Below are 16,026 nucleotides of genomic sequence, written 5' to 3' on the forward strand. Positions count from 1 at the left end.
ATGAAATGGAGCAATTTCCTCCTGCAAATTACATTTTATGTAAAAAGTGTGAATGTGGGAGTCAAAATAACTAACAACCAAATCCTTCAGTGTACATCCAGCAAATGTACTTGTTTATGCCAGTGAAAAAGGAAATTGTTGACAACACCCACTTCCCTTCTACAAATTAACATGACTATATCACTTGTCTGTTTTGGAATATGACTGTTTGCTGATTCAGTTCTAATTTGTTTTTTTAAATCTCATCAGCTTGTTCAGTCGCTGACATATATCAACATAAATGGGAACATTAAAAACTTGTTCCCCACATATGATTTAAGTAAATTAAAATTCAGTTAATAAGCCACTTCTATGTGAATTTTTTCTGTTTCACTGTATCAATATGGACATAGTTCGAATGCCAATTCTTCTGGTGTGTCACACAGTGAATATGCCCCAGTTATGTGTAGTTTTGTATTGATTCTTCACCTCTTGTATTGATATAGACATAGATATGGAAAAAGTATTGATATATCAATATTTTGATTAATCATTATGCCCCTATATTTTAATATCTGTATTGTTACTTCACTGCAAAAAGTCGAATGTGTGTGTGTGTGTGTGTGTGTGTGTGTGTGTTGCAGAGTGAAAGTGAAGGGATTAAGTCCCAACTGTAGTGTAGATTTTTTTTAAAATCGTGTGGGCTGTACTTTACTTAATCCATAACTTTACTTGACACACATCTGCTTGTGACAGTGAATGACGGTTCAAATAAATTATAACAATGGTTGCCAGTGAAATTGATAAGATTTAACCTGGTCTGGTGTTTAACAACAACTCAATCATGTTTTTAGTTATTATGTATATCTATATTTTTTGTAACTATGTGTAAATTTTGTTCATGACGGAAAATTGTAATGATCCTATTGCATTAAGATATTAGATAGCTCTTTTTGTTCAAGGGTATAAAATTCTATTTTAAGATATTAAGAGTGTAGATTGTGTAGGATCTATAAATAGTTGCTGATGTTACTCAGTTTGAAACCATAAGTAAACCTGTCAAGGGTTAATAATTGTGATCAGTGTGAGTAGGAAGGACATATTCATTTGACTTTCATGAATCATTAGACAAATAAATTAAGGAAAATATACAATTCTTAGAAAGCAAAGTCAAAATATTTTATGATAAAAGATTTAGCCTAAAACTAAAAATATGTTGTCCAGAAATGTATGGGACAATGCTATGTTGTGGAATTTTAGAAGCGCTGTAAATTTAGGTCCTGGTTGTTTTCTTACATAATTCACTTTTGTGAAAATATAAAAAGGGCAGTGAAGCAAATAATATCTAACCAATATGCCATGTAATTACAAGAGCATCTATAAATACCAAAAACCATAAGCTGCAATCAAATCTATAGATTGATGTAAAGAAGCTGGAATGTGGGTGGTCATATTTTAAAAAATCCCATTTTCTAAAAATAGATGCACCCACATGGAAAGTGTGTTCTTGGCTCTCTGACGATTCAGTTGTAAAGAAGGGTCTAGTTCATTCATACTTTAAATCTTCAGTTGGTCTTTAATTGTTATATTTTATCTGCAATGATGGAATTAAATGTTGAAGTCTCTTCTTGGTCTCTACACAATGTAATTTGACCACATGACTTAACAAGAGCACATCATTAAAAACTACTGTAATCAATTTTAGCTCATATGCGTATGTCTATTACTGTTACATCACTGTAATTACAAATAAATATAAATGATTAATCAAATGCCACTAAAACAAGCAATTTCTTTTTTTATTTTTTCCACTTTTTTAAAACTTGACCAAGAAATGAGCTAATAAAAGATTCACATTTAATTTTGAAATAACTTCATCTAGTTGTAAAGCTCAGGTTACTTGTCTGTGGTATCAGTAACACTGGTTTGAATGGATGAATACTATGGTGTGAAGACATTGTGCATATGCCCTTATGTATAGGGTTGTTTCAAACCAGTTTCTAGTGAAGTTTTAGAACGTAAAACAAATTTTTATTTAAGTGATAGTTAATTAAGCATTTTTTGCCAACTTAAATTTGCAATACTATTATCTTTCAGTTACAATATATAATTTCTACCGTGTTTTTTAAAGTCACATTGCCGAAAAAAATTGTATAATATCTCTCCATACAAACATAAACACTTTCAAGTATGACTACAATGAATATCATAAAATCATACACTTACATAATGTGCTTAACTTTTTATGACTCTATGGTCTTAAACTAATAACCAGAAAAGCATGAAAACCAACCGGTTTTGTAAAGTGAACATTTATAAAGAACTTAATGTATTGTGAATAAAATCCAAAACAGTCTCAAAAATTCTATCAAAAGTCCAAATGTATGAAGTTCCAATTTAATTCCAGTGGTATTCTAAATAAATTCTGATACTGAATGTGTTGATGTGCCTGTAGTCTCAAATGTGCTCATGTGCCAATGGCGTGAGGTGTGGCGATGTGCCAAGTCTTTTGAACCATCACAATAATATTATCCAAAAATGTTCTTGTCTGAATTCACTATGATTCAAAATTAATGTTTAACCCCAAGAATATTGAGCACTTTGTAATTCCATGAATAATATTTTGAATAAATAAATAAATGCAACCAAATTAAAAACTGAACACAACAATAAGACTGATTCTGCATTGGATGTTAAGGCAACAAAGAATAATTCTTAGGTAAACAAGATCATATACCAACTCTACTTCACCTAGGACTTGACTTTGGACAAAGGTCAAGAACACAATACAAATAGACATAACAAATAACCATGGAAAAAAGCCAAAAATAATACAAATTAAACATACATACATACACACACACATGGAGAATTTTGTACTTTAAGATAATAAATTCATTAGAACCAATGTTTAATGCAAAAATGAATAATGAGAAATAGAGGACACAGTTCAATTGAGAATCAAAGTACATGTACAACCAAAGAACACACATATAAAAACTGCATTTCTGCTTTGCTCCCACTGCATCCTGTTAAGCTCTCATTTTTCCCTATCTGGTCCAAAAGAAGTAACTTCTCACTAAAATTTGAGTCTAGCTTGACCCCTTAATGATATTAAAGTTTTAAAATTACTAGCAAATGCAAGTGATAGATAAGAACTGATCCTCTCATTGCATTATAAATACGTCAGGAATGTGTGTATGTGTGTGATAAATGATGTCATCTTTATCCCTTGAAGTAATTTGACACAAAACTTACCCTTCACATGTAATTATCCCATAATGAAGCCCTGTAGCTTTGTCGTTACAAATGGCACACACCATAGGCTCCAACTGGCATCTCTCTTCAATATCTATATCCACTATGGGACTCTTACTTGCTGTAGTCATTGGGGGCTGAAATGTCATGTGACCATGGTACATAAAAGTACCATTAGTGTAATGTTCAATGAAGTCTGCCTCCAATTCTCTCTTCTTTTGTTGATCTTCTTCACTACACGAGTCCTGTCTACACATGACGGATGGTGTACCAACAACATTTTGCTGCTGAATTTGCCCATTCGTTTTGATATCTTTGTTGGAGATGAAGGTGGGTTTCGTGACGGGAACTGGCCCACCAGAGGTCATAATGAAGCCACTTGGCATTGTGGTAAAAAATACAGGCTGCAGACCTGGTCCCATTTTGCCAACCATACTTGATATAGGAATGCTGGCCATTCCATTCAATGGAATGCTCTCTGAAATACTGGTCACAACTGGCATTAGCTCCATTTTCATTGTGTCAAAGTTTTGCATACCATTAGGCGCATTCCCTGATTGACCATTTGGCAGAAAAGCTCCCTCAGGAATTCCCAAATATGCTACACCAACATGCATAGTATTAGAAACACCTTCAATTTGTCCATTAAAAGGAGGGGGAAGAATAAGGGCATTGCTTTCAGCTTTAATTGGAGCATCTTCCTTGATTCCTTTACATTCCTCTTCTAGCAAACTAGATGAGCTGGCAAAACTGACATAACCACTTTCCCCACTCTCAGAACTGTTATCACTATGGCGATCCGAATCTGCCTCGGAGTATGATTTGGTGGACACCATGTCATTTGTCGCTGTGAAACTGGCAAGCAGATGTTTTACACGTCTCCGCTTTAATTTCAGGTCTTGAAATAAGCTAATGTTCTGCACATCCATCCCTTCAGCAAACTGCTTTTCTGAGTCCATATTTAAAATCTATAATAAAAAAAACAATAACTTTATTACAATACCTTAAATTAGAAGTGATTCCAATAAAGCTGTCAAAATTTTAGAACAATTCTACCAGGTACCTGCTGATCATAACAATCGGTTACCTGGGTACACAATCAAGGATAAATTGAATTAAATGGGAACCTGAACTTCTTTTTGTAGTTTCATATGATGCCAACACCCAAGAGAGATATAAGCATAATTATTACTAATATATGTGGCATAAAGCCTAATTTAAGCATAAAAAAGCAATCTATATAATACATGCCATGATTACAGAAAGCTGCATGAAAAATGTAAATTATTTTTGCTACATACTTGGATCTGCAGTTAAATTCTTGTCACAAATCAGTTAAATCCATGTGGATTAGTAGTAAGTTCGAGAGTACAGATACAAAACAAACTGATAAATTATTTATGCAAAACACTCACTTTAACTAGTCTACATGTCTAACTTGTGCTGAATGGTCATGATAAATGCAATATTACATCAGTCGAATTCCTTTCTTCAAAACTTGTAAAGTGCTATCGATTTGTCCTTTTCCTGATGCAACATGTTTTAAGTTTAACAAATTCCCTCTCCTCTAACATGCTTCAGTCATGTAACATGAGTCACGTCGATAAAGCCCACTTCTCATAATATCTGGCACCATTGTTTTTCAATTCAGATTGTATATTAAAATATAAGGAAAATGTGGCAAGTGGTTTCACATTAAATAAAGATGTCTGCTTTGGAACTGTTTCATGTACAGTTACTATAAATAGAAAAGAAGGAAATTAGATGGAGGTCCTAACGATGGATAAATTGTCAGCAGCCAATAGTCACATGCACAATTTTCATTTAGGACCAACAAAACATAATTAAGAAGTCTTCTGGTGAAAAGCTCTTGTCAATGTGAATTTTCAATTAGCTACAATAGCAAGATTTTCAAGATGGTTGTTGTGATGGCTATACTGGATGACCAAATAGGAATAGTCCGCATCTGGTCCATTATAAATTGTATCCCTATGTCGGGTATTCGAAAGGACTTTACCCGGCACAATCATAATCCATATCCCTTCAAACCGTACAAATTTCAAACCAAACCTTGTCCTGTATTTGCAATCTTTTGCAACTGGAAAAATAAAGTTGTTAACAGTTAAAGCAATTTTGAAGAAATGCTATTTTTAGTAAATGTACAGGTCATCAGATTGGCACCACTATTATTTATGATCAACTAGACATTATGTCTTTTAGTGAATTAACAATAACAAGATTTTGAAGATCACTAATGAGTACACTGTTTGGCCTTACTTCAGATATGAAACTATCAAGAAACTGATAGCTCTGCTAGGCTATTTTCACTTCCTGAACTTCAAATGTAAATTGAAGAAAAAAAAATGGAGCCAACAACTCTTTGTACTTTTTATATATTTTTAAGTCATTTACTGTGCTTTCAGCACAATGGCAAATTTCAGTTACCCAGTAGCAAATTTTAATAAGTGGTAAAGTCAGTAAAGTTTCCCCATACATTTGAACAATAATCCATTGTTGGAAGAATATATGACTTGTTGTGCAGATTGTGAGTTTCCATAGGTATATATTTCTTGATTCTGCTGAGTAGGGCAATTCTGGATGACAGTAGTTTACAAAGTTTATGAATATGGTCATCCCATCATAAATTATTATCTACGGACACACCTACAAGCTTTTCATGTTTGACATTTTCTAACAAATGATTATTCATTGCAAGAGATAGTTCTGGGTTCCCTGACTTGTCTAGCTTTTTTGATGTCCCCAAAATCATATATTTTGTTTTACCTTCATTAATTACCATCCTATTTTGTTGTGCCCAGTTCTGGACTCTAATAAGGTCTGAGTTTAATCTCATTTGGATAACTTCAGTATCAGAACTAGATGTATACAAGGTTGCATCATCTGCAAACAAATCTGTATTCGTGGATTCATTATTTACTGGTAGATCATTGATATAGTTTGTGAGCTAATATTGCTAATGCTTACTTGTTGAGACCTTTGGTTTAGGTATGATCTAAACCAGTTTAAAGGATTGTTGAATCTGTAACAGTTCAACTTTTGCAGCAGAATTTCATGATCAACAAGATCAAAGGCTTTCTTGAAGTCAAGGAAAACGATCACAGTCATATGTCCATTACCCATTTCCTTTAGGTTCTCTTTGGCACGAATGGTACTTTCTAAATCCTGATTGCGCTTAATAAAATTGAGAGTAAGTTTCAAAAATTGTATAGACCTGAACTGCTATATGCTTTTCAAATAATTTTGAAAATACAGGTAGAATTAATATTGGTCTGTAATTCCCTGGCTCCTTCTTTTCTCCTTTCTTAAAGATAGATGTAACCTTTGCACATTTCAATGTTCCTGGAAAATTACCACCCATTACACTTACCTTTATGAATGCATTAATGACTTTGTTATTACTGGTTCAGCAATTTTAAGAATTTGTGGACCAATACCATCCAATCCAGAGGATTTATTAATATTCACCTTAATTAGCATATCAAAAACATCAACTTAACTAACATTAGCTATTGAAAAATAATCATCACCAGGAATTTTAGCTCTTATAAATGATAGAAGAGCATCAAAGTTCAATCGGGATGTTAGTCTGGTTCTGATTACTGTTACTGGAGATACTTATGAAGAAATTGTTGAACATTTCCACAATGTTTTGCACAGATGTTGATATATCATCATTTTGCTTAAGTCTGGGGGAAGACAACTGTTCTTGGGTGGGTTCAGCTCTTTTAGATGCTTCCACAATGTTTTGGTACTCTTACTTTCATTAATAGCCTGTTTATAGTAGTTCTCTTTTGCCTTACCTATCAGGTGCTTAGCTCTATTCCTCCACTTTCTATAGCTTTTCATGTCTTTTTTCTTGTGGAAATTATCTCTTTGGTGCCTAGCCTCATTGATCTCAGGGATAATCCACTTGGGTTAATTTGGTGTTTAACCCTTTTTGTTTTAATTGGGGCATGATTGTCTAAGGCTGCATTGAACATCCAGATACCATTTGTCTAAGGCAGTGTTGACATCAGCTATATTGCATACTGAGTGTAAGGGTTTGCAAACTAAATCATTTAAGAATATTTCTTCATCAAACTGTTTAAAGTCTCTGTATTGTATTTCAATTTGTTGACCATTTTTAGATCATTTTGTAAGATGTCTAGTTATACATGCTGGATAGTGGTCTGGTACAACTCTATGGTTTTAAACCAAGTAAAAGAAAAAAGCGAAAACTAAACATTTTCAAAAATTCAAGAAATAATTTATTTCCCTGTAATACAAAGTGTCAATTTAAATAGAACTTACAGTATTGTGAATCAAATCCTAAACAGTCCTAAAAGTTCTATCACAAGTTCAAATGTATGAAGTTCAAACTGAATTCCAGTGGTATTCCAAATATATTCCAATACTGAATACACTGAAGTGCTTTATGTCTCAAATGTGAAAACGTGCTAATAGCCTGGAATGTGATGATGTACTATGTCTTTTGATGTATCACAATAATATAATCCAAAAATGTCCCTGTCTGAATCCACTATGACTCCAAAGTAATGTTCCAGTCCCAGAATATTATTGAGTTTTTTATAATTCCAGTGAATAATAATCTGAATAAATCAATCCACCCAAATGAAAAGGCGACAACAATAAGACTGATTCTGCTTAAGATGTTAAGGCGAGAATGAGTAATCCTTCGGTAAACAAGATTATATATCCCTCATCTTGACCTAGATCACAATTAACATTTTCTGGAAATACTGTCAACTTAATGAATTTTCCATTCTGGAAGTCTCTAAGGACATAATCAAGACCATCTTTAACTCAAATTTAAGTAAAGGCATTTACATTAATAATGATCTGAATATTTAATCCACAATTATAGAATTTTTTGTAGCTATGCATTATGTTGTTTACAAAATAAATGTTACTGGTCAGGTACAACATGAACCTGATTCTGGACAAGTACAAAATACCAATATACAAACATACAATCATGAAGAAAAGTCAATAAATAATACAAATCAAATATACATAAGTCATAATTTCAAAATACCCTAGCAAAAAAGGAGCTATTAAAAAACAGCATTCAATGGTCAGGTGCTCTTCCTTGGTATGCAAGTTAGTTTTTATTTTCATTTTAATATATGTAACAATATATATAGCATTCATGTAAATAGCTGTTAATGTGATCTGTATTTGCTTGTGTGTGTATGTGTAATTATATTATTAGCTTATACTAGTACTATATATGTACACAATAGAGGGCCTCAATGTATATTACCGGTACTCCTTATTTGAAATTAACTCGGCCACCTCTCAAAATAAAGACTTTATTTTTTTATTTTTTTTCTGGTGGCCAAAATACCTCCTGTAATGTGTTACTGCACCTATCCATCCATGAAATAGCACTGAAACACTGTACTGTGTATACATGTACATACATACACTCTTTTACATCTATACAAAATGCAGTATTACACATTTTAAGAGCTAGTGCCTGTAGGTGTTTATTTCCGTTAGCACGTCATGGCCCATATGTCTGCAGACAACCCACATGTTTAGGAGTGTGTTTGACCCATTTCACATCGAGGTCAAAGGTAACCTCGATGTAGTTCCTACCTTGTCCTATAAAGATCGGCAGACGAATGCAATTATGTTTCCATAAATAAACTGCCCTACTAAGAGAGCACACGTGAACTAATTACCAGAAGAAGAAAAAATGTGCCAACCACAAGCCAACAGCTAAACATTCACAGCATTTCAGCGCAATACGGACTATATATTATCGATTAAAAGTACTGTAAAGTTCTAAAAATATAAAGATAACAAAATTTATACAGTATTCGCACACACCCATTTGTTTGTAACCCCATACAGATTTTAAACGAAAAGCATCAAAAATATAATTTCATTCATCAAATTAAATTTCTAACCCGATTGTCTTTTTATTCTTTTCATCGTTCATATATTGGACCAGTGGCTCTCCAAGAATTAATTTTGGGTGGTGGTGGGGAAGACCAAAAATGTAGTGGTCTGCTATTAAGTTGCCAAAACATGTTCAGAAGTAAAAGTGGATGAGGAGGCGGTGTCCCTATGTGCGGGCGGGATTAGGAATGCAAGCAGCTGGAGGCGTACTCCAATCGTGTTACTTGCAAGACGATTAAATACTTAAAATTCATCTCATTCTCTCGCTGAATACAGATCTACAAAAACTGAATAACGGAGATAACATCATATGTATTTCTTCGATACTCCACTTGTAAAAAAAAAAAAAAGGTTTTGGAATACCAGTTATTGGTACCAAAGAGACTGGCAAAATTTAGTAAAACGTAAAGATCCCACAAGAAAGTCACTATCATGCAATATGTGTGGAAAATAACCCTATTCTGAAGTGAATCCAAAAAGATGACAAAATTTGTTTGGATGCAGGTTTTAAATTAGTTCAAACATTTGAATATGATGTAAGAAGTAAACATGAAGGCTTAATCCACTATCCAATAACTTGCACCAGAATGGTGTCAAGAGGTTTTACCATGGCAGCTCCAACCCCATCTCCATCTTTCAGACTATCCGTACACAGAGACATATAGCCATAATATGTGTGCAAGTGATGCTTAAATGTAACTTTTTTCAGTATCAGCAGCATTTTGATAGTTGTACTAATTTCAACAAGCATAATCTATTTCCAATGCCCTCTAGCATCTTCTGTATTTTGCATTTTTTAACACAATATCAAAATATAACTAATAAGAAACTTAAAGATCATTTTGTTCACATTATCAAAATATAATAAGAAACATCCAATTCATTTTGGACCACTCTGATGGCCCAAGTGGTCAGAGTGTTTGCCTCTAAGTCAAATTTACAGTTTGTCGAAGAAAATACACACATACACACACACATTAAACATGGCTTTTAAAGTGTTGGTATAAAGCAATTCAATATACCAACAGCGTTGGAAGATCAAATTATGATCTGCCAGTGGTGTATTAATAGGCATATATAAACATTGTTTCAACTGGACACTATCAATTCAGTAGATCAATGATGAATGATTAATCATTAATGACACGCAAAAATAATGAAAAAAATATTTTCTAAATAAATTTAACATGGTACAAAATTTAATCGCAGTCCTTTCTGCTTTCCCTTCCCATCAACCCCATGCATAAATAACAAAATATGCAGAAACCTGGAGTGAGAGAGAAAAGGAATTTGGGCTGGATGAAACCCTTGAAATGGAACTTGCCTCAAGTAACCTACAAGAATCTGGTTCATCATAAAGGTGTGTGTACATTTCCTTGGGATTTATCTACAGTGTCAGTAATATGAATGATATAAAGTTGCAATAGTATGTTGACACTATACAGTAAACTTCTTTGCACACATACTGTAAACTATTTAATGTTTCTTTTGGGGGGGGGGAGATTTCATAAACTATTGATAAGCTTCTAGAAACAGATTATTTTTAAATCTGAAAATGTCCAATGGAACCCCCCACACACACATACACACACACTTTCTTTCATGGTGTTGGTTGGTCAGGCAGCAGACTAATAAACCAACAGAGAATCATAGTGATTGACAATAACAAAAATGCCCTTATGGTAATTCTCCCTTAACCCCCAAACAACATCTCTCTCTTCGTCTGTCAGCATATCAGTTTTACACTGTTTCTCTCTCTCTCTCTCTGTTAGTTGGTCTATCATTTTACAACAGTCTCTCTCTCCGTCTCTGTCTCTCTCTGTGGACCATCTTAGCATGATACTTTTTCGCCTGTATCATGTGACAATGTCATTGGACCAATGGATGATGGTACACGTCAGTCATATAACGGTTGATCAATAAGTTCTGTAACAAATGCTATAAAAAAATTTATCAGCTATCTATATCTTTAGTGGGCCTTCTTGAAAAAGTAACTTTCTTGACCTAATGTAGATCTCCCATTTTGCTGACCCATATCCTGAACATGGGCTGAAGCATTTCACATCACATGACAGAATTCATAGAAACTTGGTGTTTGTTTCCATTTTGTTAACCCATATCCTGAACAGGTGCTGAAGCATTTCACATCACATGACAGAATTCATAGAAACTTGGTGTTTGTTTCCATTTTATTGACCCATATCCTGAACAGGAGTTGAAGCATTTCACATCACATGACAGAATTCATAGAAACTTGGTGTTTGTTTCCATTTTGTTGACCCATATCCTGAACAGGTGCTGAAGCATTTCACATCACATGACAGAATTCATAGAAACTTGGTGTTTGTTTCCATTTGTTCTTTACTGATTTTGTAATGGTTTCTCCATAACAAATTTTTCATCTTTGAAAAAGTCAAAGTTGCAAGGAGCTAAATCTGGGTGGATGATTTAGGGTTCTGTTGCAAAGTTTCTATGAGGGTGAAGTTTCTATAAGGTCTGCATTACAAACCTGCATGTGTGTACAGAGGCATTATCCCAATAAAAAATGAACTCACCTGTACATAGGTCTGAACACTACAGATATCCCCATATAAATTATGTCTGGTTACTGTGTCATACTATTTTTCATTCATTGTGGTATTACCTGGTACCATGTACGGAGCTCAAAAAAAGCTAATAGCCTGACATTTGGACCATGTCCAAATCTAAACCAGGGTCCTCTTGTGAGCTGCCCATCATGCCTGTTCCCCCAAAAAAGTGTTATCTATGTTGTATGACAGAAACCTTGAAACCACCAATGAAATTCTGCATTTTTATTTTTAAGTTCTTGAAAGGTACTTGTAAATTAGTAATACTCAGCTCCCAACTGGGACCTATCTGCAATCCCTCCACAATACGAAGATCATTTAGTTAACTGAATACAAAATTATATATCAATGGGTACCAGCAGGGAGAGTAGTCTAAAGTCCATCGCCTTTACTGATCACAGTCATCTCAGCTGTGTCTGTGGGTTTGAGTCTCAAGATCTGCCAATGTGAGTATGTGAGAAAGCAGCCAGTAGCTTCCTGTGGGTTGGAGATTCTTATTGGGGTCTTCCCGGGGTTCTTCATCAACCAGATATACTGGCAGCCATGTATAGCATATCTTGCACTGAGAAATGGCCTTAAACCCAAAACAAGAACTATACATGAACTTTGTGTGTACAGAAGTGAAGAAGTATCTAAAAATTCATGGAACAGTAGAGCAATCGGGCAATGATTGCCATCAGGACCTGGAAGAAAACATTGCTTCATGTGAAATATTTTGAGAGGCAAAACAAAAAAAAACAGACAAGTCAAGTAAAGGTTAAAAAGTACAGCAATTTTGATATCGTGTCAAACTAATGGCCAAAAAATGGGGCCCATTAGGGTATATGGAAATTTTAGCCTGAGCTCAGAGATTTACAAATCCACTCGCCCCACTCCCAGAACTAGCTCAAATTCAGTTCAGGCAAGTTCAAGTTTGTAAAGTAATGCCCCAAAGCAAGAAAAAATGTTCAGAAAGGAATACAAGATACAAGAGATTTAATTTAGTATCAGTGGTCTGGGTAAATACAAAAAATAATAGCACTGTGGAAGCTATTTTAATGAGAACGGTCCATGCTTCCAACTGTAAATCTAATGGAAGGCCCTGTATATACCAGTAGTACAATTTTCTTATACATAAATATAAATATCATGTTCATCTTGTTCTCAATGTCAAGGGCTGATCTGTCTTGCATTTTTTTCATGGAGACATGAAAATCTCAATATATACTATTCAAAGTAAGTTTTAATATATACTATTCAAAGTAAGTTTTAATATATACTATTCAAAGTACGTTTTAATACAAACTATTCAAAGTAACTTTTTAACAAATAAAGAATAAATATTAACATTTCAATATATCAGTTACATTTTAAGCATAACATTTGTACATATCCAGGATTCGATGGCTTTCATGTCCTAAGTTAGCCTTGGACAGTTCATCTGTTTGCCGACTCAAAACAATCAGCTTTCAAATTCAGCTTTGACACATGTCAACGATTTTACGGCAAGTTAATGTTAATTGTTAATAACACAACTTGTAAGATCTTTTTACAGGTGTGTTTGGAAATAGAAGGAATGCATCTCTATTGACTAATAACAATGAGAAATTTATTCAACGTATTATTGCTGTTGTAAAAATGTAGCACCCAGAAGTGGTGTTCATGATCTGTTGTTTACGTGATAATTACAGTAGGTCAATATGTACTTAATGCCCTGCAAACAATTAAACTGACAAAAACAAGTGCTCTGAAATCCCTCTCAAAAGATAGATTGTCAAATATTTGTATGCATGTTGCAGATTTAAAGGTGACTTGATGGTAATTGTTAGTTTAGTTTAAACCATATTTATTTGAAAAACTTAGTCAAATGCAATTACAAACATGATTTGGGGGGATTCAGTAGAAAGCACAAGCTTATTAGCACTGTCTTCCCAACAAAAACCAGAAATATAACATTATATGACCTTGATACCAGTACAAATGTTTATATAGAAAATATGCATGAACTTACATACAAAGGATAATAATGAATAAGAACTAATTAACTGTGATTCAAATAGTTGTGAGTTCAGACAATTAATTAAATCTCTTGGTCATCCAAATATAATTTTACAGAGTTAAAAATATTCGTGTTCTATTTTCTACAGTTAATATAGTTGCTAATAATAATATTTTGATCATAAGAGGAGGATTTGATCTCTAAGATTTGAATAATTAGAACAGTCTAGAAAAAAGTGTTTTGCATTTTCGCTTTCACCAAAGGAGCAATACTTATTATTTTGATACATGATTCGTATATAAATCATAATTTAAGTTACTACAATTTGTTCTTTGCCAATCTCTGGAACATTCATGTATCTTTTGAACATCACTTTAAGATTTCACCAGGATAGATCTGATTGTCAAATATATAATGCAGTAATGTTGGCAAATACTCTGACTGATCATTCTATGTTCTCTACGATATCAATGATGAAAATTAAAAATAATAGGATAATTGTCATGTAAATAGATAAAATAAGTGTTCACATCTTTCAGCTGAACATATCTATAGACAACTACATGCAATTACCAACAGTCTAGTTTTCATTGTCACTTTAAAAATCTAGCTCTTTTCACGCCCATTTCTATCCATTTATCTGTACACATGTCCAAGTCTGCTTTCACTCTTCTATGTCTCCATTCAGTTCTTTACAATATACACATCTACTGGCATTATTTAATATATATAACTTTAATTATTGGCATATGGTTTTAAGATGCCAAGAAGGATCAAAGAAAACACAAACATTTAAATAAATATAATCTGACTTCCTTAAAATATACCTTATCTTGTTCTCTTATATTGGTATATTATATATGGGGCAAGCTCAGATTTGCATGGGGCAAGTTCAGCTTACTTTCATCAAATTTGTAAATCCCTGGGGCTTGTACTTATATGACAGCTATTTACTCTGTGTATCAGCCTTAAAAAGAAGTTAGCACTGAGGTGCTTCAAAATTATTCATGGAGTGTTGATGAACATTTATGCACATCGCCATTCCAGCAAATCTGGAAAGACATGCTTTTAATGGTGATAGAGAATATGTGTGCTTCCATAGTGGCACAGCAACCACCACAATTTTCAGGGTGTGGGGTGGGAGACTTCCTAACAAACTATAACATTTTATTGGGAGGGGGCCTCTGAATTTCTTGTCTCTCACTCTTGGGTTCCACGTGGTCCTTCAATGTAAGACGTATCACATATTTCTGTTTTGCTAGCACCAAAACATAAATAACATGTGGACTAGGGTTCCATGTAGTGTATCCGTATTTTATTTCCCATCTCTGAAACATGAAAAAATCTTGGATAAATCTTGCCTTTGGTGTAGTGTTTGTTTTACGGATGTATGTTGTTTCTTTCCCCGACGATAAGATTTATCAGCTCGATACTTTAGGAGACCGTTTTTTTTTTTTTTTAAATGCACCAGTTTCTCTCTCTCTCTCATATATATATATATATATATATATATATATATATATATATATATATATAGCTAAGTCACCTACACTAAGTACACCTGGATCAACAAGTAATCTCCGCTATTTTTTTCTGACATTTTCGCCACCAGAAATGCCAGGGGAACAAAGCGAGGAGCTACTTGTTTGTCTACAAGTATGCCAAGTTAGCAGTACTTAAATAGACTTTAAAACATTTATTCCACCCCAGTACACAAATTTCTGATCAACGAACTAGGACTAGTCAGTGACGATAACTACGTATGTAGTTACAATAAACACTATACTTACAGCATTATCCTTTCCCTTTGTGAAAATAAAATCCACAGAACTGGTGCTTATGTTGTTTACGGAGCTTTCATTCATACCTTCACAGAACACTATGTTTTAACTACTGTCCTACTTCTGTCAAGACACGTGACCCTGAACTTGAAACCTAACATCAACACAGCAATAATCATAATGAATCCAAATTTCGTCAAAAAGTTTCTGTGCTAACCAGAATATTTACTCCATGTCTCTTAAGACTGATCAAGAAATAAAATATGACACATAAAATACCAATGTTACGCAGCACAGTGTACACAATCATGTACAAACTTATAATTCTAACCTCACGTGTCTGAAATGACAGACCAAGTTCTTGATGCGCTCTAGAACATGACCTTGAATAAACTGCGCAATGATGAAAAGCAAAATTTGCTAAAATATTATTAACATAACATATAAATAATGAGTTTGCATGATAACATTACAAATTTACTTCAAAATTTTGCATATAAATGCTCCAGATTAA

At 33.7% G+C, this 16,026-nt stretch overlaps 1 protein-coding gene across 1 annotated transcript in view; it reads right to left on the reverse strand.

Moving 5' to 3' along the window:
- Positions 1-15,824, reverse strand: part of LOC149778473 (hormone receptor 4-like) — a 43,180-nt gene extending 27,356 nt beyond the window's left edge. The window contains exons 1-2 of the mRNA XM_089939335.1: positions 15,522-15,824; positions 3,238-4,205 (exon numbers count right to left, since the gene is read on the reverse strand). Coding sequence (XP_089795461.1) covers positions 3,238-4,205; positions 15,522-15,596 — 1,043 coding nt within the window. The 5' untranslated portion in view covers positions 15,597-15,824. The remainder of the gene's footprint in view (positions 1-3,237; positions 4,206-15,521) is intronic.
- Between the last annotated feature and the right edge of the window lie 202 nt (positions 15,825-16,026).

This window comes from Sinohyriopsis cumingii, chromosome 17 (assembly GCF_028554795.1).
Source record: "Sinohyriopsis cumingii isolate HCF-2022 chromosome 17, ASM2855479v2, whole genome shotgun sequence".
In the NCBI taxonomy this organism is placed as follows: Eukaryota; Metazoa; Mollusca; class Bivalvia; order Unionida; family Unionidae; genus Sinohyriopsis; species Sinohyriopsis cumingii.